At 30.4% G+C, this 27129-nt stretch overlaps 1 protein-coding gene across 2 annotated transcripts; it reads right to left on the bottom strand.

The window, feature by feature from the left end:
- Positions 1-1004: 1004 nt before the first annotated feature.
- LOC125071300 (endochitinase) lies at positions 1005-27129 on the bottom strand. 2 transcript variants are annotated; one of them, XM_047681488.1, is made up of 11 exons: positions 27033-27129; positions 18406-18466; positions 16477-16646; positions 14248-14413; positions 10752-10974; positions 9149-9272; positions 8803-9000; positions 5853-6149; positions 4428-4628; positions 3942-4016; positions 1005-1811 (listed from the first exon to the last, which is right to left on the bottom strand). In XM_047681488.1, the coding sequence occupies exons 2-11, from the start codon at positions 18458-18460 to the stop codon at positions 1689-1691; spliced, it is 1632 nt and encodes a 543-aa protein (XP_047537444.1). In that variant the 5' UTR covers positions 18461-18466; positions 27033-27129; the 3' UTR covers positions 1005-1688. The 2 variants fall into 2 exon arrangements, with proteins under 2 accessions (XP_047537444.1, XP_047537445.1); XM_047681489.1 differs by lacking the exon at positions 1005-1811 and adding an exon at positions 2593-2868 and having other exon boundaries at positions 3924-4016.

The following is a 27129-nucleotide window of genomic DNA, read 5'->3' as shown; positions in this document are numbered from 1 at the left end:
AGCACATCAACAGATGCCCGAAAAACCCATAAATTAAGCATTGCAAACATTGAATTGTGAAGTTCGGTACGAACTTTCATCTTCAATTTCATCTTGAATGATACATTTTCTTTCATTTAAATGCTGTCTTTTACTCATAAACAAAAGCTAAAAGAAAATGGATGTTTACATCCATTTTCATACTTCCAAATTTAAAAAAATATGGTTTTTTATAATACAAATTTTCATCCTAAGTTTCACACAAGCAGGTAATGAATTAAAAAAAAAAAAAACACTCTCTTTAACTCATTAATATAATAACCTAATTTTTATGTTGTAACCAACGCAAATCTCCCATTTGAACCCATTGGGAGATTTTTGAAAATTAATTTTTATTTCTCAACTATCATCACATTTAGGTGTGTGTATGGCAGTCAGTCATTTTTAACTTTTATTAAATAGATAAAAAATGCTATGCTTTCAAGATTGAACTGTATATTTAATAATGATTATGAAAATGTTCGCAAAAATACTATCGAAACATATGTGTGCTTAAATAAATGTATTTGGAAGTTAAAACAAGTCAGTCGAAGACATATTTAGGTATTCAGGGATATATTTCGAAAATAGATATGCAATTATTATATTAGTCTTAGAGTTGGTCAAACTAGACATATATATGTCTAGTTTCTCTATATACTTATAGTTTTGCTATAATATAAATATATATATAAACTGAATGTTTTGATAAATTGTAATTTAAATTTTTTTTTTATCCTATTACAATCATTTATTTTTACTTCACCTACGTGTAAGTCAAATTTTTAAATTGAATATTAAACTATAAATTAATATATAAACAAACTTGTTTTAAAAACATTTTCTTTAATAAACTTTTTTATTATAGAACTGTTAAAAATCAAATTTTAAAAGGGCGCAAACGTTAATAAAGATTCAAATTTAAATGTCAGAATGAATCATTTACTTCAGAGGTATAAAGGAGATAACAGTATTAAAAATGCAAATATATTTTAATGTTTTAATAGCTTCATTCGTTACAATAAATAACGCGATAGAAACATTATATTACTGGCAAAGTACCGTATATTTAAATGCAATTAAATTGGTTCTAACCGTTAACAATGGTTTCAAACCGTTTTTTTAGAATGGATTGTATTTGTCAGTATCATAATGTTATCACAAATAGTATAATTAAACTAAGAGCACAGCTTACAACTAAATTTTGAGCAACTTTGTATTTTGTTACATACGACGGCAGTTTTCGACGAATTTCGAGTATTCACTTAATTCATTTAATAAAAATGACAATATAATGTAAAACAAGTTCAAACACAAAATTCTAATGAATTTTATTATAAGGAAATTTATGAATGAAACTGTTTTAGACGTTTGTCTTAAATTATTTACAATTACGTTATAAAATAAAAGATACACAAAAAAACAAACATTATATTTCAGTTTTTTTTTTATAAGTACATAAAAAGACAATAGACGAGTTAATGATATGGCAATAAATAATGATGAACGTCATTAGTATTACAAAAAAAAGAAAACGCGTTTATAATTCGAATGTTTCGTTATTTGTTTTTTTTATAACAACAATTATAAAATTAACCTCTTTTGTAACATTTAATTTAAATATCTTTTCAGTTGTCTAAATATGTACTTTAAAGTAATTTTGACATATGTTAAGCGCGACATTCCGCCCGGTTGGCACTATCGGGCCAATCACATACATTCAGCTTTGTGTTGAATACGGTGCCCGGCTGGCACGTAAACTGAATGCCCTCGCCGTTCACGCATCGCCAGTACTGACAAGTAATTATGGTATTAATTATATGATATGATTAATGTTAATATAATGATAATAATATCTGAAACTAGAATCTTGTACAATATATATAACATACTATTATAACAAAGAAAGTAAGGAGATTGTATATATTTACTTATTATATGGCAGCACCAATATAAAAGAGCTAATATTATTTGGATATCCAGTTAAATGCATAAGTATAATATTCTAAAATCGATGTTCACTGAAGTACGTCGCGTTCGTAATGATAAAGGACATAGTTTGATAAAGTATTGGAGATGAAACGCTTCTTGGTTATAAATTGAGCAGCTAGACTACACTAATAGCTTCTACTTGGCTCGCAGGTGGAAGTTATAACCATATTTATGAGTAAAAAGAAAAGCCAAGACTTCTTGCTCAAGTCTCTAAGTCTCAAATGTCATGTTGGACTCAAGATTAATTAGAACATGTTTTGTTTTATTAAAAAATAAGAAATAAAATCTAAAAAGATCTAAACATAACATATTTTAGTTAAACATGTTAGTCTAAGTGATTTTTAATTTTATTATATAGGTATGTGGATGGGCAAATGGGCAACCTGATTGTAAGTGGTCACCACGATTTAAGAAATATTAACCATTCCTTACATCGCCAATACGCCACCATCTTTAGAACCTAAGATGTTACATTGTTACTGTAGTTACACTGACTGATACCTTCAAAAAGGGACACAACAATACTGCTGTTTGACGGTAGAATATCCGAGGAGCGGGTGGTACCTAACCAGATGGGCTTGCACAAAGCCCTACCGCCGAATGTTGAGTCGTCGTTATATAGATAAGTTTTATAGTGTATAAAACACTAAAAGATTATAGATACTTTTTTGCCTTCAAAATATTTTTCTGTGTTGTGGCAATAACTTGCCAAAAAATAGACGAATGAGAAAACTTTTAATCAAATAAAAAAATCCAATGTCTCATTGTCGTGGTTAAGAAAAGAAATAACCTCAGTCAGATATTTCAAGCAGAAGGGTTGAACACAAAAGAATGTCCGAGTTTATAAAATGAAACAATAGGCTAGTTGACAAAATTTGGAAATTAGTTTAAAACTATAGCTTAGCATCTATTTCACCCCAAAAATATACTATTTTAAGAAAAATAGGTTTTTTATGTTAGTATTTTGAGTTTTTAGAAATGAACTTGAAATTGACCGCGAAAAAGGCCAAGACTGTCATGGCGTCTTGAATGACGTCACACCTCGCGAAACAGCCGTGTTTGTGTATGACAGTCAATTGTGTTTTTTAATAAATAATGAATTCCTCGTATTATAAATACTGTATGGTGCCCCTATGTGAAAGTACAACGATAAAAACGCCAGACAAATTATTCATATACGTACCAAACAATAAATAAATACGAAAGTGGTTAAAAATGGCATGGAGGCAAGATGCTCTTATTTTGTCAACTAATTCCACAATTTATTTCTGTGAAGATCATTTCGATGTAAGTATTAAATACAACTTGATATATCTATTTATAAATGTATAGTAAAAGAAATGAATTTAGCAAATATAATATATCACACATAACCTATAAAATGTTAGGACTAGAAGAGGATTTTATGATTAGTTTGAGTTAAAATATTATTTTCGTTTTATAAAATGTAATAATTCAAACTCTTCTTATTTTTTTAGTTGCCAAATGATATGACTAATTATACAGAGTATCATATTATGGGTAAAGACACAAGTGCTCATGAAACCAGTTTGTATACCAACGAAGTTCGAATGCCAAGAAGATATATGTTGAAAAAACAAAGTTTGTCAATAATCGCAGAGTGTTTGAAAGATCCAGAACCAAGTAGTACCCCCAGTTTATCTGCCATAATGATAATTGATAGCAACAACGTAGCGTTCCGCGCTTGTTTCGCGAGGTGTGACGTCACGCAACTCTGATTGGTGTTTAATGTCACGTGATTAAATGCCTCATTTTGTCGATTTTATTTTCCAAAAATATAATTAATCTTTTATTATTTTTGTAGAAAAGTTGTTTTTTTATTTACTAATTATCATAGTTAATCATTAGAAACTCAAAGCCATCCGATTTATTATTAGTGGAAACAAGCCTATTATTCATTGTAGTCTTACCTTATCACAACTCTTTTTATCTGGGACATAATCGTTTTCAGAGCTGCATACTTCGGGCAAGTCCACTTCGTTTTCCTGTCCAAATAATTATTTTTTAATATTATTATAAAAAACGACACGTGCAAAGAAAAATTTATCTACATTCTACTCTCATGTTGATACATTCTGATTTGCTTCGTTGTTAGAAAATGTGAATCTTAAACTGAGATAGCGGGACGAGGGAAAGCGTCACTGCATTTTCAAGTACTTAATTTGTGTTTATAATTCATTCCTGTTCGCCAGTGACAGAATTATTGCGAGGAATTTTGTATGAGCCTTGCATGAAAATTTGCTACATGTGTATCTAACTTGCAATGGAACGTCGTGTAATAAGCTCTATAACCATCACTACAAAACGGATCTTAGCTCAGTAGAGCGACATATGAAGGCTATTACTTACTTACTGGTAGAAGCTTATTTCTAAATATACAAATGGACAATAATTACCGCAGGTGGCTGCTCTAGGTCAGGCGTGTCTTCAGTCGAGACTGGAGCCTGGGTGGATGTTTGTGTGGTAGGTTTCTTGGTTGTGGTTTGTGTAGCAGGTTTCTTGGTCGTTTGAACAGCTGGTGCAACAGTTGTGGTGGTAGGTATAGGTGCACCTTCGGATGCATCAGACGGTGTGGATGGAGGTCTTGCCCATTCAGGCTGTAGGAACAAAAATATTTCTAGTACGTCGCTTTTTATTTCTTATTTATGTAAGCTTATTTTGATGTCTAATGAAACTTTTCAAATCATGATTTTATTTATAAATACTTTTTCTTATGATAATTTATATATTCAAAGTAAAATTAAAGAGTGTTTGTGATTTATGAAATAAAGGTGACCTAACAAATAAGGGATTCGAGTCAACGGATCATAGGTTTCTGCCAAAAGTTTGTAAAGCAGTCCAAGTCCTAACTAGTTAACTTTACCAATAACGTTCGGTATTTCCTAAGTCCCAATATTACGACCATGAAGACAAAAATATTTTCTAAAACAACGAAAGTTTCATCACTGTTTGGATTACGTGAGAGAATTATTTGCCGCAAGAATTATTTATCGGAAAATATAATCCATTCCTACATATTTACTTAAGCGTTAATTTTTTTAAAAGACAATATAATGTCTTTGTATTCACAATTTTTTTTTTCTTATTGTAATTGTAATATTTTTTCATATTTTAAAATACATACATTTTGAAAAACAGTACCAGTCAAAGGTACTTGTCTACGTGAAAAAAAAAATTAAATTTGATTTTAAAGTGAATTAATAAGAACCTCTCCATAATATTCATTGCTTTGAAGTCTGCTCGAAATATTCGAGTTGTCAAGCTGCATTGGAAAAGCTATCAATGCGTTTAATTAAAATTCTAAATGTTAAAATGAAGATTCACCTTCAAGAAAAGACGAAGTTTTATGAAGCCCAAAATTAACTCAAAGTTTCATGAAAATAAGGTGAATGGCCCAAGTTTTGTATAAGACTTTGTCATTTACCTCTGAAGTACAAGAATTTTTGGACAGCTTCAAAGTATATTTAGCTTCTTTTAAAACTTTGCGCTATAAATCCTAAAATTGTTAGAAGTGACAAAATTTCTCTACTTACTTTTTTTTCTTTTAAATAACTGTCACAATTATTTGACGTTGTATTAATTAAGTTACTACAATATATACCTAATACGGCGCACACGATTGTATAATTATTTCTTAATAAAAAACGTAATATCGTAATTTAAAGTGGACACTAATCATGAACAAAGTATCTTAAACTGAATTCCCAATGAAGACAATCTACTTGATCTAGGTTATATTCTTCAATATTACAGTATGATAAGCGGTTATTGAAGTCATATTAAGCGGAATAGAATGTTTTTATATACAAACGTTCACTCACTGTTGGTGTAGTGTTGCCAGTGCGAGGAGGAGGAACACGATATGAACGCATATGCTTATGCAGAAGTTTCATCAATGGGTTAGTCTCACCACAGAGACCTCTAAAGTCGTCCATGTCGATAGCCCAGGTCATTGCCCCAAGATAGCCCTTCTCTTTGATCCAATTCATCTTGATATCAACACTCTTAGGATCCTCGTAGCCAACCCACTGAGTGCCTTTGTAGGCATAAGGACATTTGCCATGTTCGTCCCACTTTTTAGTCCACCCTGATTCTGGTTTGTCTACATCCATGCAAATCTATAAAGGAAAAATCAAATTATAAGCAAATAATTAGTAGTGCTAATTGACGTTACACGTCGCTATACGTTATATTAAAATTTCTAATTAGTGCGGAATGGTGGCAAGAATGCTAGCAGCATTTCCCCGTTGAATCGCAATTCCAATCTTCTGGGTTAAAAACAAACCAGCCCTCCTGGCCAAGTGTTTCGACAGCAAATAGGAAAAAAAGTAATTTGACATAAGACACGAAAATAAATTAACACCACGCGATCAAGATTTATACAGTAATTAATTTTAATTCATATTTGTATATATTTAAGCACTTAATGTTAACAATTCTTATGTTAATAAACTTTTTTTTTAACATATTATAATTCGTGCTAGAACATTGTAATCTTTAGATTTCTTATGTTTGTTTAAATAATAGTTTTATTTAATAGATGATTGTGCACTACTCTGTCGTGTATTTTGTAATATATTGGGACAATTAATGATAACAAACATTTTGTTACTTAACAAATATTCGAGTACACTCAAACTTGAACGATTTTTTCTATATACTAAAAACACTCATTTGAAATATCAGTCATTAATTACAAATTGAAACTAATCTGTCCTAAAAACCTCAATTTCTGAAATATGTGTCATTAAAAAAGAAACGTGTTCCGACATACATATTTGTTTGTGGAGTGAATAATTAGTTCCTTACATAAACCAGTTACAGGAATCATAACAAAGGAACGTACTTATTCATTAAAATATATAAAACATTTTCTTCAAAGAAATAAAAGGAAAGTTCCAATGCTTCATTTTTTTTTTGTAACAAAACACGTTATTTGTTCCGAGCTCTATACATATTTAACAGTAAGAGGTTGAACTTGTTAAATATTAAAATTAATGTTCTTACGCATTTTGATATTACTTCTCATTGAGATAACGAACACCTGTCGCCTACCTTACAACGCTGATAAGATGGATAAAAACGTGATAATGATTTTTATTAACCTAGAAGCACTCCAATCAGTTTGATTAGTTTCTTAGATTCCAGAATGTTGACATAATTGGAAAGCAAATTGAAACGTAAAAGTTAATTTGTACTAAAATTCATTGAAATTATAAAATATATTTGTTAGTTTTGGGTACAAAACTGAGATGGCCTAGGTTAAGGCCAAGAATAGAACATGGAATATTGATTGAGACTGAGGTTTCGAGTTTAACCCCTGACAAGCACCTCTGAATTGTAATGTTCTTAATTTGTGTTTGTAATAATAATAATCAATCTCGTGCTCGGCGGTGAAGGAGGTTTCCTTCGTGAAGAAAGCTGTATCATGAATGCAAATTTACCATATGATTCCGATGGAAATGGTAAACTTTAATATATGGAGCGCAAGCCTTATCCAAAATGCATTCTTTGTGTATTGCCTCCCACTTCTAAATAAATAAATAAATAAATATTGGACATCACGTCACATACATTATTCTGATCCATACATATACATAAAGAACTTGTGTTATGGAAAATCAGAAGTAACGACGGTACCACATACACCCAGACACAAGACAACGTAGAAAACTAATAAACTTTATCTACAACGACTCGGCCGGGAATCGACCTCGGAGTGGCGTACTCATAAAAACCGGTGTACACACTACTAGACCACGGAGGTCGTCAAACAACTTTTAATAATGATGTTATATTATGTTATATTATTTATGGGAAGCGACTGTTTTTGCAGAATTAGAGATTTTAATGAATTTTCTTATGTTGCCTAATCACTATAAATAAGGGGTAACTAATAAGGGGGTTTACTTTGGATTGCTTTATTTAGATCTTTTGCCACCCCTGAGAAGCTTTAACTAAACTTGGTAAATCATCTAAACTGGTCTGGTTTGCTGGTTTTTTAAGAAATGAATTTATATAAATTATAAAAGCTAAAACGAAATTTGATAACTCATTAATAAAATGATCTTGTTATGATCATATTATTTTTTTAAATAAGGTTTTTAAGAGAGTAATTTCTCTTGAACATAATATAATCTAGTTTAAAATTTAATGAGATATATTTAATCAACAATCTTTTAGTGTTAAAAGATTGTTGATCAAAGTACATAATGTAATTAAATATTTATATTTTTTAAATATTTAAGTAGAAAAATTTACACTTTGCGTGAAATATATAGCACTAGTTACGTTTTATAGTATGAATATTAAATCGTTATTCATTTGTTAGTCAGCTTATAAATTAATAGTTTATAGATATATAGATATAGATCTCTTTCCAGACGTGTCGAATTGCCTATCACGTTTTGATTGATAGGGACTAGAATACACTTGGGCACTATTGAAACACTTGCGCAAACGCAAAACGCGTTCAGGAAGATGTATCAATCATAATAATTTTATAAAATAATTCCAGATTCGTTCACAGTTCCGTACTTTTACTAATATTGACCTACAAATACTCTTATTCACTTGAAATAATTAATTATAATAATTATTAGGTATATTCAGTAGTAATATTAGTCGTAAACATAGCTTCGACAATTTTTTGTACATTTTTTTCATAATGTATAAAAATAACTATTTTACAGAAATGTAGCTACAACATAAACGCACACATTTTACAAGTGAATTTGAAGGGAGAGCAAAGTATCATTAAAAATTACTTACCTCATAGTACGACCAGAAACCAGTAGCATTAGTGTAAGGTGCTGGGTTACCGCCTCCAGCCTCCTTGTTGATGTACGTTCCTAGTCCGTAGTTGTTGTTACCAGCTGATAGCGTGAAGGAACGACCGTAGAAAGGAACTCCAACTACAAGTTTGTTTGAAGGGCAGCCTTTTTCTTCCCAAAGGTTCAGACCATCATTCTGGAAAATTATTTCCTCAAAAGTTAGCCAATTCTTGATGTAGTATTATATTATTTAAGCAAAATTTTGTCATTATTATATAACCATAAATAAAACTACGTATAAACAAACAACGATATGACCAAAAAAATATTCTATCACCACATACCACATTTAATTTCTCATAAGCCCACTGGTCGTGGGGACGTTTATACAGCGGAGAGTGAACATCTGCAAAGCCGGCCCAGTTTCCTCGGAGATCATACGACATCACGTGGATGGCATCTAATTCTCTGAAACATTTTCTTTTATTGTATATAAGCTGTACACGTGCGTCATTCGAAACGTATTAAAATAGCTTAAACTATTATAACATTTCTTTAAAAGGTTTATTATCTACAAATAATAAACAAAGATACAGATTTATTTTATCTTGAAATCTTACAGTGCTCAAAATAAAAATATTTCAAAAAAATGTTTTGACACATATATAAATTTATGATTAACAGTTAGTGCGTATTCAATTATTTTTGGTTCGCTTAAATAATTTATCCTACACTACTCACACAAGAATTGACATTTGGTCTATCATATAACGTTTAAACAAAACTACTATAAGAAAATAACGAATTTCCATCACCAAAATTTATAAAGTGTTGACCCCAAAAAAGCACATAATTAATCAAGCAGATATTATAGATGCATATATTTTGAATGAACTAACTGCCCAGTTATGGAAACGCTGGTCAATATCAGATTAAGTAATTTCTTTTTAATCTGAACGCCCATTGGTCGCCTATTACGTCATCGGTTGGCACCAATGACTATTGAGATCAAGTAAATTTAGTAAATATTACTTTAATCAAAGTTTCCAAACTTTAGTCCGTAACTTATATCTTTCGTATAAAGATATTTAACATAGTAATGTAAAAACAATTAAATAAAAATATGATTTTAGTTTGTTGCTATGTTAATGAGTTTTAAACTCATAAATTCCAGCCTGTGAGTTAACCCAAAATATTCAGCTCTCGCCGCAGCGATTGCAACCACAATATTCACGAATGTTACGTTGTAATATAGTTTGGCCGTTCAAATAACAGTTCTATAACTTTATGTAACTTTTACTACTGTTTGGTAAACAGATAATCAAATTAAATGACATTTATTAATAAACATTATTGTCGAAAAATAACTTGTTTAGACTTATATTGGCTGCTGGCCAAACTTACGAAATTAGAGAGATAGAACATAAATATAAATTAGCTTAAGCAGATTAAATATACGATGTCCTTTATAATTTAAGGATAGGATACGAAAACACTAAATATAGGATATATATACAAAAAACATATCTATCAAACTGAAAAAACAGCTATACAAAGTCTTATTGCTTGTGATAGAATAACTAATGAAGGGATGCTACCTATGCTAGCTTGCTACCGCCCCCAATTAAATATGTTGCCCCCAAAGAATAATATTAGTATGCCAAAATTTTATCTAAAGCCATATTGGTAGAAGAGTACCCCCCGCTCCGTGATAGTTATAATGAAATTCTGGCTAAGCCAATGGCTTGGACTGCGCGTAACCAGTAGAATTGCTTTCATGTAATAATGACACGGACATTTATTATTAACCTATTATTAAGTTAATTACAGAATTGTATTGAAACAATTAGATATTTTTCTAATTATGTTAACAGACGACTGTTACTGTTTAAGACAATAAATACATTTTTCTTGCATTGTAAAATAAAGTGTAATTGATCTACTCACTGGCAAAGATCAGGAACATGATAACCTTCCATCAACCGGAAATTAGCTAGTGGTACAGCAGCTGTCAATTCCCAGTTCTTTCCTTCCCTGATAAAAGCTCTCCTCAACTCTTGAACAAAATAGAGGAATTTGTCCTTGTCTGAGAAGGAACCGCCACGATCTGCCGCACCAGGATACTCCCAATCAAGGTCGAGACCATCGAAGTTGTATTTATTGAGGAAGTCTGAAATACAATATCGTAGATAAGGAAATTATACGCAGGAATAAAAACGTAGTGTAGACTGTTACGAGAAATTGTATTCAGATGAAAGAAAAAATACAAAAAAAACCGTTATTATTGAGAAAATACAAAACTAAAGCATGTTACACACGATGTAGATAGTTTAATTTACTACGTAGGTTTTACCTCTCGAAAGCCTTGTCGTAACAATCTTCAGAGCATTGACTTTAGATCCGTCCTTCGGTATCTTTAGATGCTGTTAGATGAAAATATTTATCATGTGTGATGCTCCTAATATCTTATAGTATTAATTTATACTTAATTTACTGTAGTACCATTTAAATTGTATCTATTTTAAAAAACAATTAAAATATAAAAATCAGAAAATAATTAAGCATTAAATAATTAAATATTAATTAATTAAAAAAATTACTTTTGCCCGATATTTTACTAAGCACAAAGACTAAGTCGCTGACATTAATTCAAATATTTAGCCTTAGAGTTTCAATTGTAATTGAAAGATTAAAATGATGATTTCGTTTCGTTCGTTCAAAGAGTGAATGAAGAACGATGACATTAGCCACGAACTTTGTCGACATTTAAATAAACAATCGTAAAGTTTATCGAATTATAATATTATAGTAATTCAATACAATTCACAGTTCAATTGTTCTACGAATGTATGGACATTCCTCGACAATATGATTTGAATACAAAAATCACATAACGGAACAGTAATAAAAAATATTATAGAATAATAAGAATTCAGTTTAGAAATGACTTTAACAGTGGTATCCGAGCTATTGTATCTATATCTATAGAAATAAACAAAATTGAAGTGTCTGTCTGTGATAAGGTTTAATCTATTTTTCATAAAAAACACTAAAAAATGTTATTTTACTTTAATGAATACTATTAGGTAGTCGATTTTTTAGTACTCATGTACATATAGTACCAATTTTAGGTGGGAGCCGTGAGATACAGGAACAGTATTATAAACATTATAACAAGCAATTGTATTCACTGCTATAAATGACCTAAATAGTCATTTCTAATATATTTCTAAACGAATTTTAAGCCTGTCCTTTAGTGTGAACAATAGTAGTCAACGTTAAATCTTCTCATTCTTCAGACGTTAGCTCATTAAGTTAAGCACTAACTTTTCTAGAACATTAACACGAATCAACGGCTCATCAAGTTAAGCTAGATAGTATAAAGTACGGTTATTAGCCTAAATTATCTTTGTTTTACTATATTTTAAACTTTAAAATAAGTTATATAAGATTCTTATTTGAAAATATATAACGGAATCATTAAAAAATATAAGTCTTTAAAATTGCTTATTTCTAAAAGCGTACTTATCACTTCTAGAATAGCCTATGTTCGAGTGCATTTGCATATAAAAATTCCCTTCTGCTCCCGTCGACTTGAAGTCACGTCTGAATGCAAATTCTAGGCATTATTTTAATCACATACCTCACTGCCTTCACTATACAATTCAAAGATAGCATGCTGGTTATTTTATATCCAAATGGCATTTATCCAATAATGTTGAGGTACAGGGTATTATATACTTTTCGAATTGTAAACCGCATTGTTCATGCAAGTATACGTTCTGATATTATACGACTTGTATTGAACATTATTTATTCAATTGATTTAATATAAATACATAATTATTATACAATAGTTACGTAAAAGGATATTTTAAATCACCGAATTTTGTCCGATACATCATTTTGCTTTTCAATACTGGGCTGTTTAAGTATAATTTACATATAATAATATTAATAGTGGCTTATACACGTGAATCTTAACCCAAGGTTTAAGTCTGGGAAAAGGCCGTTGCATTTTCATTAGCTTTTATGTTTATTCGCGGAATTTGCCTCGTGCTAGGCTAAAGGTAAACATTATGAGGAAACCTTAGTCGGATAAATATCAGCCATCATCAGAGTCCAACCTGAGAAAAGTGTCGCATTATAAAAACAGTAAAACAAACGGACCAAGTTTACTGCCGTAGTGTGCGTGAACTACGCTTGACACTCGTCAAACGTCATTCGACTTGACTAGTGCGCGTGTTGCCTCATTTTTTTCGACGCGTTCTCAACGTTGACAGTATCTAGACTATAATAATCAAAACTGCAACCTAACGTAAACCTCTCCTCAAAAGAAGCCCGTCCGCCTAGGGGACATAGTAAGTGGTCACCACCGCCCTTAGACATTGGCGCTGTTAGAAATATGAAACATTTCTTACATCGCTAATGCGCTATTAACCATTAGTTAACCTCTAGTTACAATAACTTAATCCCTTTCAAATCATAAAACAATAATCCTAAGCATTACTCTTTGGCGGTAGAGTATCTAATGAGGGAGATACCCACCCAGACACACAAAGCTGTTTCACTAAGTAAAGCTTTTTTATCCATGTAAAATTTCAACATCAAGCCGTCGTTTTAACTTGGCACAGCTATGCGGAATACCATTACTCAGTTAAAACACGTACATATTGCCAGTAATCTTAATCTTAGGCCTTTGTTCTTCCGACACCATATTGACGCACACATAGCTTTTGTTATAGTTGAATAAAAATGTTGAATTCGATTATTTCAAACCCCAAATATATGGTAAGAAAATATTTAATACCCTGGTCGTATATTTGTACGTTATTTGTTATGTTATATGTCGCGATGTATTTTGTTTGTACCTCCCCTTACATTATAACGAAGCTTATAAAAAACTATTCAGTCGTTATATGTGCAGACGTTTAAATTTCATATGCGAAGCGTTTAAATACAAAAAATAATTTTTTTTTTTAAACTCTCTTATATCGTAATGTAATAGTCTAAAATGTAATAGTCTTTTTTTAGGGTAATATTTATATATACAAAATATATCTAACTTGTAAAATATTTAATAAACTAGTTGCACCGCACGGTTTCATTCGATATAAGTATTACTGCACTGCCCACACATGCAAAAAATATTGTTAAATCGGACTAGCAAATCTTGAGCGTTAATTTCAAACAAACGAACCCTTTATTTTATATAATATAAAATATAGTAATATATGTATTAAATTAAAACTCTTCTTACTAATCTTAAGTAGTTCAAATATTTTTTTATAATGTAGCGCATGCCCAGTAATATTCAAAGATTTATGTGGTGCGTTTCCATAGAAATCAAATACATACTCCTAACACGCCCTAACAGACACAATATCTAAAAGTATACGAATAAAAATTGGTATCAGCTAAAATAATATTAAATAATACTAACCGACAACACTCTTTACGAAGGTCATTCTCGAAGACTTCTGTGCAACCATATGGGAGTATTTGGAACCACCCTCGGCCCATCCCCCCACCGCTACCATGAACTTAACGTCAGGATGAGTTTTCTTCAAGGCTGTGAAGTTGCTGAAACCGTTCTTCTCGATGTCGAGCTGAAGAAAAAAATCATCTTAAGATATCATTTTTAATATTATTTTATACGATAAATTGAAATTAATTGGGCCTAAATACTCTGAGTGTATTTTGTGACCTTACATGGCCTAGTTCATTAAATAAAGTTGGTGATGGTGATAATAATATAAAAAATGCAATATCTAGACTTTATAAAAAGGTATATACAGTATATATATTATTATTATTATTATTATTATGTATATTCATTTCAAATAGGAGTCATGAATTCTAATCAAGATAAACGCAAGAAAAGAAATTCAAAAGCCCTTTATCTAAAATTTCGTTCTCAAATCGATTTAACTTAACTTAAATAACACTGTATGTGTTTAATCTACGATCTAAGAAATCAATTTGTCCTATAAATAATCAAAAACAATCTTTAAAAATATAAAGCGAGTACACAAAGTAAAAAAAAAAACAGGCTTTTTTATTCAAATAACGAGCAAAATTCCAAGCGTACAATAATTAAAGGCATTGCAAAATTGTTAAGAATGAGATGAAAATTATAATTAAGTTATAGTAATTAAACAATTCTATTTACAAACGTCTAGAAATCCGTTCTAGACAGTAACGATAAATAACTTGAAACGGGCAACGTTAGGTTCCTTGATTAATTGCAACGCTTTATATTGAACTTTCTCCCTTTTAGATTTAAAAAAAGGTAATCCGTTTTTGGCCAATTTCTTCTAACGTACCGCTTAACGTATAAAAGTATTTGAATAAAAGAAATGTAGCCATTACATCTCATCGATGTGAAACATTGAAATTAATGACTTTTGAAATAATATATGAAAAAACTAAACATATTACGCATATACTATATACACGCTACGCACACAAGTAGAAAATGGCGGCGGAAAGGATTCATGACGGCATAGGAGAGCGTCACGTGTGACGTCACGGCATACGAGTCGTGCCTTCATTTTATTGTTATCCCCTTTTCTTGTTTTAAACACATTTATTTACTTTAACTTAGCCCATAAAAATGCTTATTATATAAACTTTTCATTGTATGATTTCCGACAATACATTCCATTAAATAACCTTTTACTGACAAAAGTCTCAAAGCTCTTTCGTGAACATTGTAAGCTTCTACATTTAAACTCTAACTGCTGGTGTTTTACGAGGTAGTACTAAAGGCATAAAAAGTAGCTCATACAAGACTCGTATGGAACAAGGTAATGAAAAGGCTTAGTCCCTTATTTTCTTGAATTACCGAACTTTCTAGTATATTCTAAAGCATTAAGGTTACACGTGCTGAAGAAAATTTTATTTGAAAATTCCTCCAAATTCATTTTCTTGAGAATAATATAGATTTATATGAAATAAATGTGACAGTTAAAAAAACTACCGACTAGTAAGAATCGACACGAATTATATATGGAAGAAATGGCAAGAAACTTAGTTGTTTCTCTTTTATACAAGTTTAGTTCGGCACAATCCTTGTATTCAAAACATTCGATTTAAATAAGCCGAGATGGCCCAGTAAGCCGAGATGATTAGAACGCGTGCATCAAGAACACTGAATTTGCGGTGGAGGAAAACAACGTAAGAAAATCATGCATGTGTCTAATTTCAACGAAATCCTGCCACATGTGTATTCCACAAACCCGCATTGGAGTAGCATGGTGGAATATGCTCCAAATTTCAAAGGGCCTCTCCCTTTGAGGTTTTTAGGTCTAGTTGAACCTCCCACTGCTGGGCCTTAGCCCAGGCTGTTAATGATTCGATATATCTTCATAGATACTTAAATACAAAAAATATATAGAAGATTATAATTTAAAATGTTAAAAACAACTAACACTTATATTTATAAAACTACTAGTTTTCGTCCGCGGCTTGGCTCTTATATTGGTTGGGTGGTCGTGGATTTAGATATAAAAAGAAAACTATGTCCTCTCTTGGGTTTCAAGCTCGCTTCTTACCAAATTAAATCAAAGTGGTTTAACCGTGTAAACGTAGCAGACAGCATTACTTCCTCTTTTTGTAATATTATTATTATAGATAAACTGATAAAGAATAGTTGAGCTGATATATTTACCTCAGGATCTATAACTAGAACTTCGTTAGTCTTCTCCGTGACACCGATGAATGAGTATATAATATGCGTGCACATTTCTACTGGGATGTCTTCGATGCCATAGCGCCCCACGCCCGGCCGGTACACCGCCCAATTGCTGAAGTAGCATACTATACGCGCTTTGCTGTCCGCTGTTGAGAAACATACGTATGAATTCAGCAGCTCCGTAGATCACAGCGTGATCTTACACAAACCAGCTATCTAACACAAATATATTAATCCTGGACTGAAAAATCCTGTATTTAACACTTTCAAATTTCAAAATACACTATATATTGCAACTTTATTGATGTTTCTTTTCGCTTTAGGCAAAAAATAGTGTAAAATTTACTTGAATAAAATAAATTTGATTTGATTATAATAGTAAATATTATTATTATTATTTATGATATCGGTAGGCGAACGAGCAAATGGGCCACCTGATGGTAAGTGGTCACCACCACCCATAGACTTACATCATCAATGCGCCACCAACCTTGGGAACTAAGATGTTATGTCCCTTGTGCCTGTAGTTACACGGGCTCACTTCAAACCGGAACACAACAATACTGAGTACTGCTGCTTGGCGGTAGAATATTTAATGAGTGGGTGGTACCTACCCAGACGGGCTTACACTAAGCCCTACCACCAAGTCACACTTATGTCACAAGCCCTTACTTGTGACACATAAGATACATGAAAGCATATTTTGAAATAAGTATTAACTAGTACGTCCTCTTTTACAACGTACTCGACATCTCTATAAAACTTTACAGAAATATAGCAGCTTGGGTAACTAAATACGCAAATAATTAAACGCAAAATTTACACATTTGTAATATTATTAATAAAATAAAATATCACTCTATAAACATTTCTGTAAACGATTACGAAAGTAACAATTTCTATTCGATACAAGGATTGTAGTTGAGTTTTTAATTCAATTTTGAGAACTGAGATTAGTGCTGAGAAATGTTTATTCATAAGATGATTTGCATTTATTGCGTTTTATACGGTTTAATTAAGAATAAAATATATATACAACTTTAACTAAGTTCTTCTTAATATAAGTTTATTTTCTTATCTAAACTTGAATTCGTTTAAATTTTATTTTTTTATTTTTAAGGAATCCTATAATTATATACGGTATTCTTTGTCTGGTTTAAAACTATTATTTCTATGAAAACTACTTATTATTAAACCCATGGATAAATGGAGATATCATCTCGCTCGGCAAGACGTCAGAAGCAGTCTACAAGTCTCACCACTATCTATGTACATTAAGTTTAATATGGATTCGCAGTAAGACTAAACTATAACTTACAAATTAAGACTGTATATATCATCGTTTAATCTAAAATCAAAATTTACGACTAATGACATAGACTAACATCATAGAAATATAACTATGACAAAACAAATCTCAATGATAAAAGTAATAGATTATGAATGCCCCCATAGGTGGACTTAGACCTCTCTTCCTTTTGAGAAGGTTTAATGCTTATCCAACATTATTGTGTCTAGTAAAAATCAGTCATCGATAATTATAAAAATGTTTTTTTTTTTAATGTTATAGGGGGCAAACGAGCAGGAGGCTCACCTGATGGAAAGTGATTACCACCGCCCATGGACATCTGCAACACCAGGGGGGTTACAGGTGCGTTGCCGGCCTTTAATATGTATGTTTAAAATTAATGTATAATTAAAGTAAAAAATTAAACTTTGAACCAGTTATATTTCCGCAATAATTAAAATAAATAAATTACTAATTAAACAAACACAAAATGATGTAATAAGAAAAAAAACATTACTTACGTTTTATAAATACAGTATAATTTAATTCCTATTAGAAACAGCGTAACCAGTTTTTCTTATAATTAGAAGGAGGGTACTTATTTTAATTAGACTTACATTCTGCTGAAGTTAATGCAGCCAGGACGGCCAACGTCAATAGTAGTACTCGCATTCTGACCTGAAAATAAAAAATAATTAAAATTTCATATATTTAAGATAATAATCGTCGTTTCTCTTTAAAACAATTTTTGATATATTTAAACAAAATTTATCCTTAGTTTTACAACAATAAATTTCGTATTCGTAAATATAAGGAAAATCTTATTTTATCACAAATATCTTTTTAGAATGAACCGACTAAGGCGCGATTATTTTCGTTTTTCTCGTGAAAGTAGGTTAGGATAAATAGTATTCTCCTGTCTTTGAATTCGCAATCGCGAAATATAAAATTAGTAAAATATTGTTTCAAGAAAACATTCTTGCCTTAATAGCAATCTAAAATATTTCAACTGAAAATATTTCATCACATTAACTTAATACTTTAGCTTTTGACTGAAATAATTATTCGTAATAGATTCCTACGTAAATTAGGTCAATATTTCATCTCAACAAGCCTGTACCGAGTTTTTCTCATTTCGATTTATTACGATTAGTTGACCTTGTATGGTAAAATATACGTCTATTATTGAATATTATTTAATTATGCATTAATGTTATTAAAACCTTATTTGTCTCTTTTTTTTTCTTAATTATTTTCGCAGCATCAGTTTGTAACTCAGATCTCACAGCTTGCTATTTTTATTTGACAGGGCCAGTTGATGGTAAGTGGTCACCACTGCCTATAAACATTGGTGGCGTATGAAAGTTTTAAACAACCTCGGCAACTTGGATGTAGTTGCATGTAGTTACACTGCCCTATTTATCTATCAAACCGCTGAACAACACTACTAAGAATTACTGCTTGGCGATAGAATACATGGTGGTAGTTCCTACTCAGACGAGCCTACCACCAAGTATTGCACAATTCTTTTAAAGTACTAAAAAATTTAATTTTTATCTCAAATTATTAACATTCTAGAAAAACATAAGTTTCTAATATAATACAGTCGTACTAATTTTTCAATTCACAAGCATGTGAAGACGTTTATCTTAATCATATAACTAGGTATAAGGTACTATAAGTACTTGTATAACGGTAACATCTCGTTAACGGTATACCGGTATACTCTACATACGTCCACCCACTGACCTAGTCTAGTCAGTCATACCTAAAACAATCCATGACCGCAGAAATGCATTACAAGTTCTTCTTAAGCATCCTTATTTACATTTTAGCTCCTTAAAACATTAACACAATATAAACAAAGAAACTCGAATTCCAATTTTAAATTTCATTAGGTATATTTAAATTTAGAATACGTGTATTTTTACTGACCGACTTTCCGCCAACGCTGTATGCTATTCTACTAAAACCCACGTCCCTAATACAGGCGAAACTCAATCAGAGTTCGGTTGCTTGTATCAATCCTCGTACCTATTTTTAGATTTGTCTCTGGTACGATTTCTACTTTTAGAATATTCGTATTGGAAACAAACTAAATCGTAAACTTCCTTTGTTTAAAACTTAACAATAATAGTTTAGAATATGAAACATTAAAAATAGTCATTTTAATAACAATATTTCATATTTAAATTAAATATGAATTAAAATTAAAGTGTGTCTATTGCGGAAACTGTCGAACTGCAACGCAAAAATTAAATCTCACGGCTCACAATTCTGACTTTCCGAAGTTAAGTGTTTGTTTATTCAACCAGCACTGGGCCCTCATGGTGGACTATGGACTGAGAAAAAGCCCGTGACCAGAAACTTTAAATTTATTTAACTATAATAAATTGCTAAAAAAATGATTCAAATGTATAAGCTCTAAAAACGAAGGAAATTTGTAATAACAACTTCCACTCTTATCAGTCAGACAGTCATTATAGGGTGGAACTGACAAAAACTCTTATTTTTAAATGGGTACTACCTAAATAAACGAATTACACATTACTATCTTCAGAAATTAAAATTACTTAAATTAAAAATTAAAAAGCTATTTATTAATGGGCCCCATTTCCCTTTTGGCCTAAATTTAAAACCCCAGCTATATATTTACTGCTTGTTATATTGCCAAAGTCTGGCAACACCATATGGGGTCCTAATATATTTCATCCCTCATTAGTATAATAGTATTCTGTAAATTTTATTAATTGCCCGACGGTAAGTTGTCACCACCGCCCATAGGCATTGGCGCTGTAAGAAATTATAACCATTCCCTACATCACACCAATGTGCCACCAACCCTGGGAGCTAAGATGTTATGTCCCTTGTGTTACACTGGCTTACTCATACTTAAACCGGAACACAATACAACAATACACAAACAATACTAAGTATTTCTGTTTGGCGGTAGTGTGTCATGAGAGCCTGGTAAACCCAAACGTTCTTGCACAAAGCCATTATAAATCGTTAATTATATTTAAAAAAATAAAACGAACTACGTAAATATTATATTTTTGCAAATTGGTTATGTAGTTCTGCGAGTACATTTGAACAAACGCATAACAAGAGACGCAAAGTATTCGATATCGTAAAATTGTATAAGTATACTATGGGTGGTTAGACTGCTTTGCTTAAAATCGATTGTAATGGTCCTCATGTTATATCAAAATATTCAAGCTAATTTATAAATATAAATGAATATCAATCGTACTATATCGAGACGAATACGAAGCTAATGCATATTATCCAAATTTAACACAGTAAAAGTCGCAGGAAATAGGTTTCATTAAAATAATAAATATATTTCAAATAAATACCAATGCATTTGTGTATCTGTGGTTTCAAAATATATTTTCTTATCTGTGTGAATAGATTTCACCCAGCGTTCGCTTTCTGTCGGACATGCTGTTCTTGCATTTGATTTAGAAGACTTATAGCTAAGGATTTATTGCCGGATTATCTGGCATGTGATGCGCCATATTTAACAAAAGAACATCCTTAAAACAATTTCAATAAAAATCTAGAGTCGGAAGCAAATGTACGTTTCCTTTTTAATACGCAATTTAAGCAAATATTTAAATTGCCGTCACGAGGAAAACAAATCGATAAGACATTGTTTGAATTTAAAATGCATAAAATACAGGGAACAATAAATCTTTGTATATCTCTGACGGCGCTTTTGAAGGTATGAATGTTTTTTTTTAATAGACATTTTTATTATAATATTTTTTGGGTAAACTTTTTTAATGTATGACATTATTACTTTTGAAGTTAAATATTAGTAGATATTGTTTTTATAAGTATAAATGTATTGTAAATTTTCGAATCCATATATTAATTTAACATATAAATGTAAAAAGAATTAGTTTTTCAGTTTCAATACATTCACTTACATAATAAACAATGATTTTTAAATTTTATAAATGAAAAAAAAAAAAATTGAATTTCATATTGTAAAAAAAGTTTCTATAGGTATTACAATTTAGTTGAAAAATAGATTTTATTTCTCCAACAGCAATAACAAAAGCAAACAATAGAAATATTGAAAGCCTCAATTCTCTTTTGTAGGCAATGGCTGCGGTTATTCTCAATTGAAGTTGCAAAGAGACGTCGTTAAAGCAAGTTTATTTGATATCAAGCCTCTCTTTAATCAGACAAGAATCAAATAGACCTCTTTTATCACAAATAATATACTCTAGAAAATACTTACTTTGATTTTATTTAAGAGACTAAATTATTTCAAAATCAAATAAAAAAATACTTCATTCAAGTAGTCTTACGAGCACTTCTGAGTCGTCATTTTACAAGTTTAAATAAAAATTAAAGTTACCACCGGTTCCCAATGTAGATTCTGCCGAGAAGGACCGACAAGAATCTCAGTATCCCTCAGTATCACTAAGAGGTAGACTTTGTACAAGCCCGTAAACAGTAATAATAATAACAGGAGTATTGTTGTGTTCCAGTTAGATGGGCAAAGGAGCCAGTGTAACTACAAGCACAGACATAACATCTTAGTTCCCAAGGTTTTCAATTCGGACAGTGGTGACCACTTACCAACAAGTGATCCGTCAACCTACATATACCATAAAAAAATATTCTGAATGGAAATCAACAAATGCTAACTCCATTTGTGTCATTTATATAATCTTTTATCGAGTCTTATTAATCAAGGGTTTCTAAAATAAGACATAAATTTATTGAATGGCAAAACTTTCCTTCCTCATTTTATTAACTTATTTAACTTAATTTGTTTTATATAAACATTAACAACATTAAAATGTTATCAATTTAACAAAATGCACTTTTTACGAACTAATAAAAGAGCTTAAAAGAAAGCAGCCTCTAATTAAATATTTATAAGGTAGAAGCTATTGTAGGAGGACAGTTCTAACCATTTGTTCCGAAGCAATCGTGATTTATCAAGCACTTTAACCTAAGCGGTCTCAATGTTTTAATTCGAACTGAATTCGTTATAAAATAGTTACGTCTTCAGTTTTTAATAAGAAAATAAATCAAGAATACATAACCGTCTATCTGCCGCTAAAAGATATTAATTATGAAAATATTAAGGATTTAATCGCTTATTATATCGCTTATTGATTTTGATTTTGAGGCATCTATGATTTCTAAAAGTGGCCCAAATTGGAAAAAAATCTTGGTCTATCAAAGCCAACGGGCATTGAAATTAGGCCTTAAAAAAGCAAATGGGTAAAAAAATCTCCGTTAGAGCATTACTCCGTTAGAGCGTTTTACTACAGTAAAATATATCTAAACCTAATGTCGCGAGCTCAAATCCGAACAAAGACCACTGATTTATATGTGTTTATAATTTGTCTCGTGCTTGAAGTCGAGCGTAAACATCGTGATTAATTACCATGTATCGTATAGTATTCTAGCATATCCAGCAGCACCAGAGTAGCACGTTTTAAAAAGCTCAAAGGTTTCTTAAAAGGAAAGGAAGTTTTGGTACCTAATGGAACTTTTACGAAAGGTTATTTTAATTCACTGTACAAACTACAAATGCATAAAATCTATGATAAATTATATCCTATTCCTTTAACATACTTGTTCAGCAATTGTCCACTACCGATAGACTGATGATCAATATTCAAGTCAGAGGTCGAGTTCGATTACTTCGAAACAATAAAATTTTAAATAAATATCCTCAGAACACAACATAGTATATATAAAAACCCTGCTAAGAGAAAGAATCAGAGATTTTTATTGTAATAATAGAAAAAAATTATTAAAAATTACCAAAAGTGTCTTCGAAAAAAAAATTTTAGTTTATCCATATTTCAAATTTGTTTGTTAATATCGGATATTTATGGAACAATTAGAGATCTAATAGATTTATTTTAAACGATTTTAAAATTAGAAGCGTTTGTTTAAAAATAAACAAAAGTGTTTGTTTTTAAATTATAATATCATGCAAATATTAGAATAGCAAACAACACCAGGTGTCGTTCCCAAGCCTCAAGGCTTTATCATACTATGGTGTTCGCACCACGTGAATACAAATGAGAGATGTGCTCATGTCGATATCCTTTGTGTTTGAGGTCGATAACCAAAAGTGAAACTTTAGTAACCTACCTGATTTATTTTATGACTAAGTTACTGTTTACATATTTATTTATTAAGTGTAAGTAATAAAAGTAAAACAAGTATTTCCACTGTTGAATTAAAAGCCTACTCTCCTGTTAGGTTAAATATTTTATCTTTGGAACCACGCTTTAAGACAGATTTATTTGTGATAAATAAAGGTGGTTCTCCTTTACAGAGAATCTTTAGATATACATTTTATGACAGAAAAATTCCGTGCTAGCCAAGTGTAAGTAATAAAAGTAAAACAAGTATTTCCACTGTTGAATTAAAAGCCTACTCTCCTGTTAGGTTAAATATTTTATCTTTGGAACCACGCTTTAAGACAGATTTATTTGTGATAAATAAAGGTGGTTCTCCTTTACAGAGAATCTTTAGATATACATTTTATGACAGAAAAATTCCGTGCTAGCCAAGATTTAAAACCGTTACCTTTTATATCCAATTCAGGCTCGCTAGTCTTGAAAATTGATAAATTAAAAATTGTCTTCTACCTCTTTTCTCGGAATATGGAATTTCAAGAATAATTATATTCTATATACCGATCGAGGTTTATATTAATGATTAGTATACGTATCAGAATAGCCTTTAAATCATTTAAAAATTAATGAAATACACTAATATTACGCCCCAATTTAAGCTAAATTATTGTGTTATTAAAGTGTTTCTTTCATAATAAAAAATACCAAATATGCATAGATGATGTATGTATGTAATGTAATGAATCTTTACTAAATCTCATCACCGACAGAGAACTCTATCGCAATATTAATAAAATTATAAATAAGGTCCCAGTTAAAACGCGCAAATACTAACATTAACCGAATGCTACATGCTACATATCACGAAAGTTTAAAGTATACAACGTAACCTACAAACGAATACAAAATACGAGTTACGAGAACGTTTATTTAAAATTGTAATGAAATTTCACACGGTAACGTATTACTTAACTAATGTTTACAATTAATAATTGTGGCGTGAGGGCGAGAACCACAAATGCGATTATCGTAAGGGTTAAACTTTACATATTATTCGCATGGAACATTTATCTTTTATAACATGCAAGCTTAATAATACGTTGCATTCACTTTATTTATTAACAACAAATTCAGCATATAACACTCATTATTAGATAATATACAGTTTATTGTTTTTATTACTGAATACCGATGAGTATCTGTCACACTTATTAAATATTATAATATTCTACTTTTTTTATCTGGCAACATGAACAGTGACAGTTACGCGTTATGGCGGGAAATTGGTAAATTAGTATTGATATTTTCACTGAGCATCAGTGATAAATTAGTACGATATTTATGGTTACAAAATTATGTGAGATATCCTGAAGAAAAACATTTTATTTTTGTGTTTAGACTAAATCCTTTCAACAGGTACCACAGACAATACACAGATAAAGAATAATCTGCAAACGATAAGGCTGTCTTTTGTTACATCCTATTACTTTATTTGATTTGTTTTCACTGTAACTGTTTTGTCTTGGTAGGAAATAAATTGTACGTTACAGATACAATAATGACAAAAGGAAACAAAGAATAAAAGGAATGGTTATCCCTTGAAAAGATTTTATTCAGTACAGTTATAAATGTAAGGACAAAAGAAAATAAAAATTAACATAAAATTTTGCTATTTTCCACTTTGATTTCTTCCGTTAATATTTTTTGTAACGCGTGTTATATATTCTTTTATTGATACTTTGTGTTGTAATTTTTTTTGTATATTCAAAATTTTATATAACGCTTTTTAAGTTCAATATTGTACCTATATATAATCTAACATATATAGTAATGTTTTCACTAAGAAATAATTGTATTATTTTTATAAATAGAAATGTTATATATAAACATAATTGAAACTGAAGTTAATTGAAAAATATAACATACTTGTTGCCTTTGTTGATTTTGTTTTAAAAACAAGACTTGTTAAAAAAAACTGAACTGAAGTATGTTCAAGTAACGTCTTGAAGTATGATCCGGAGAAATAAACTAAACAAATTGTTTTTCTTTCATGAAATCGATTAGGAAACTAATAAAATTAATATTTATAAAAAAAATATATATAGAGCAAAGCAAGATAATTGATATTTTGCGTGACATTTGTGCGTGACATACCGATTTCTTTGTCACGTCAGCGTAACCACATGAGCGAGATCTTTTATTTATTATTTTCAAAATATTCTGATTAAAACGAAATTATATTACTAACCTAGTAATTGTTTTTGGTACATATAATATATATTTTTAATTAAACCAACTTCGAAATGAAGTTTTTTAATTGACCCGTACGTTATGTTACGGTAAGTACATTTTTTTATGTAAATATAAAATGTTAATCGAATATTTGGTAATTATGTTTTATAATATGATTTAAAAAAAAACACATTCAATAAAGGAAACATCACAAATGCCATTTAAAACCATAATGAATTATTTTTAATGACATATTTAACTAGTTTAGACGAGGTTTACAAATGTCCTTGATTTAAAATTATTTAATTTTGGTAGATTTTATATTTAAATGTCACTGGCACAAAAATGACTCCTTGATAAAATGTTTTATAAAAATCTTTAACATTACATCACATTCAACTAGATATTAAAATTCATAAAAATTTCATATGCTTAAAAAATATATTTTTATAAATAATTAAGATTATCGTTTTTAAATTTATAATTTTAGATATTATACGTATATATAATATTTTAAACGTGAATAAGTTCACGTTTAAAATATTTAAAAAACTATATTTATTCAGAGTTTATTTATAATAAAATTAGGATTTTGAATAACATATTACATTTAAACCTCGGCTCACTTGATATTTGTTGCTATTTAAAAAAATATATACACTATAAGAACATCGTTTAAAATTACTTTTCACTTACAAAAAATTTTCACTTTCCAAAACTATATCAATCAATATTCATTCTGTTCAAATATAAAAAAAATATATATAATTTTGCAAGGTGAAATATTTACAGAAACACTTAAAAACACATGTTAATATGTTTCAACAATGTATTTAAAACGCGTGTATATCGTAACATAAACGTATGTGTATCATGTGGATACTCACGGCTGTGTCGGCGCGGCGTCGTGCGTGCGATTGCGCTGGATCCGCGCTGCAGCCACGGTTTTATGCGCGTGCGCATTCTGGTGACACTGTAAAGGGT

The sequence above is a fragment of the Vanessa atalanta genome, chromosome 19 (genome assembly GCF_905147765.1).
Source record: "Vanessa atalanta chromosome 19, ilVanAtal1.2, whole genome shotgun sequence".
NCBI lineage: Eukaryota > Metazoa > Arthropoda > Insecta > Lepidoptera > Nymphalidae > Vanessa > Vanessa atalanta.
Note: the sequence above shows the minus strand (reverse complement) of the source record. Positions and strands in the feature narration are given on the sequence as shown.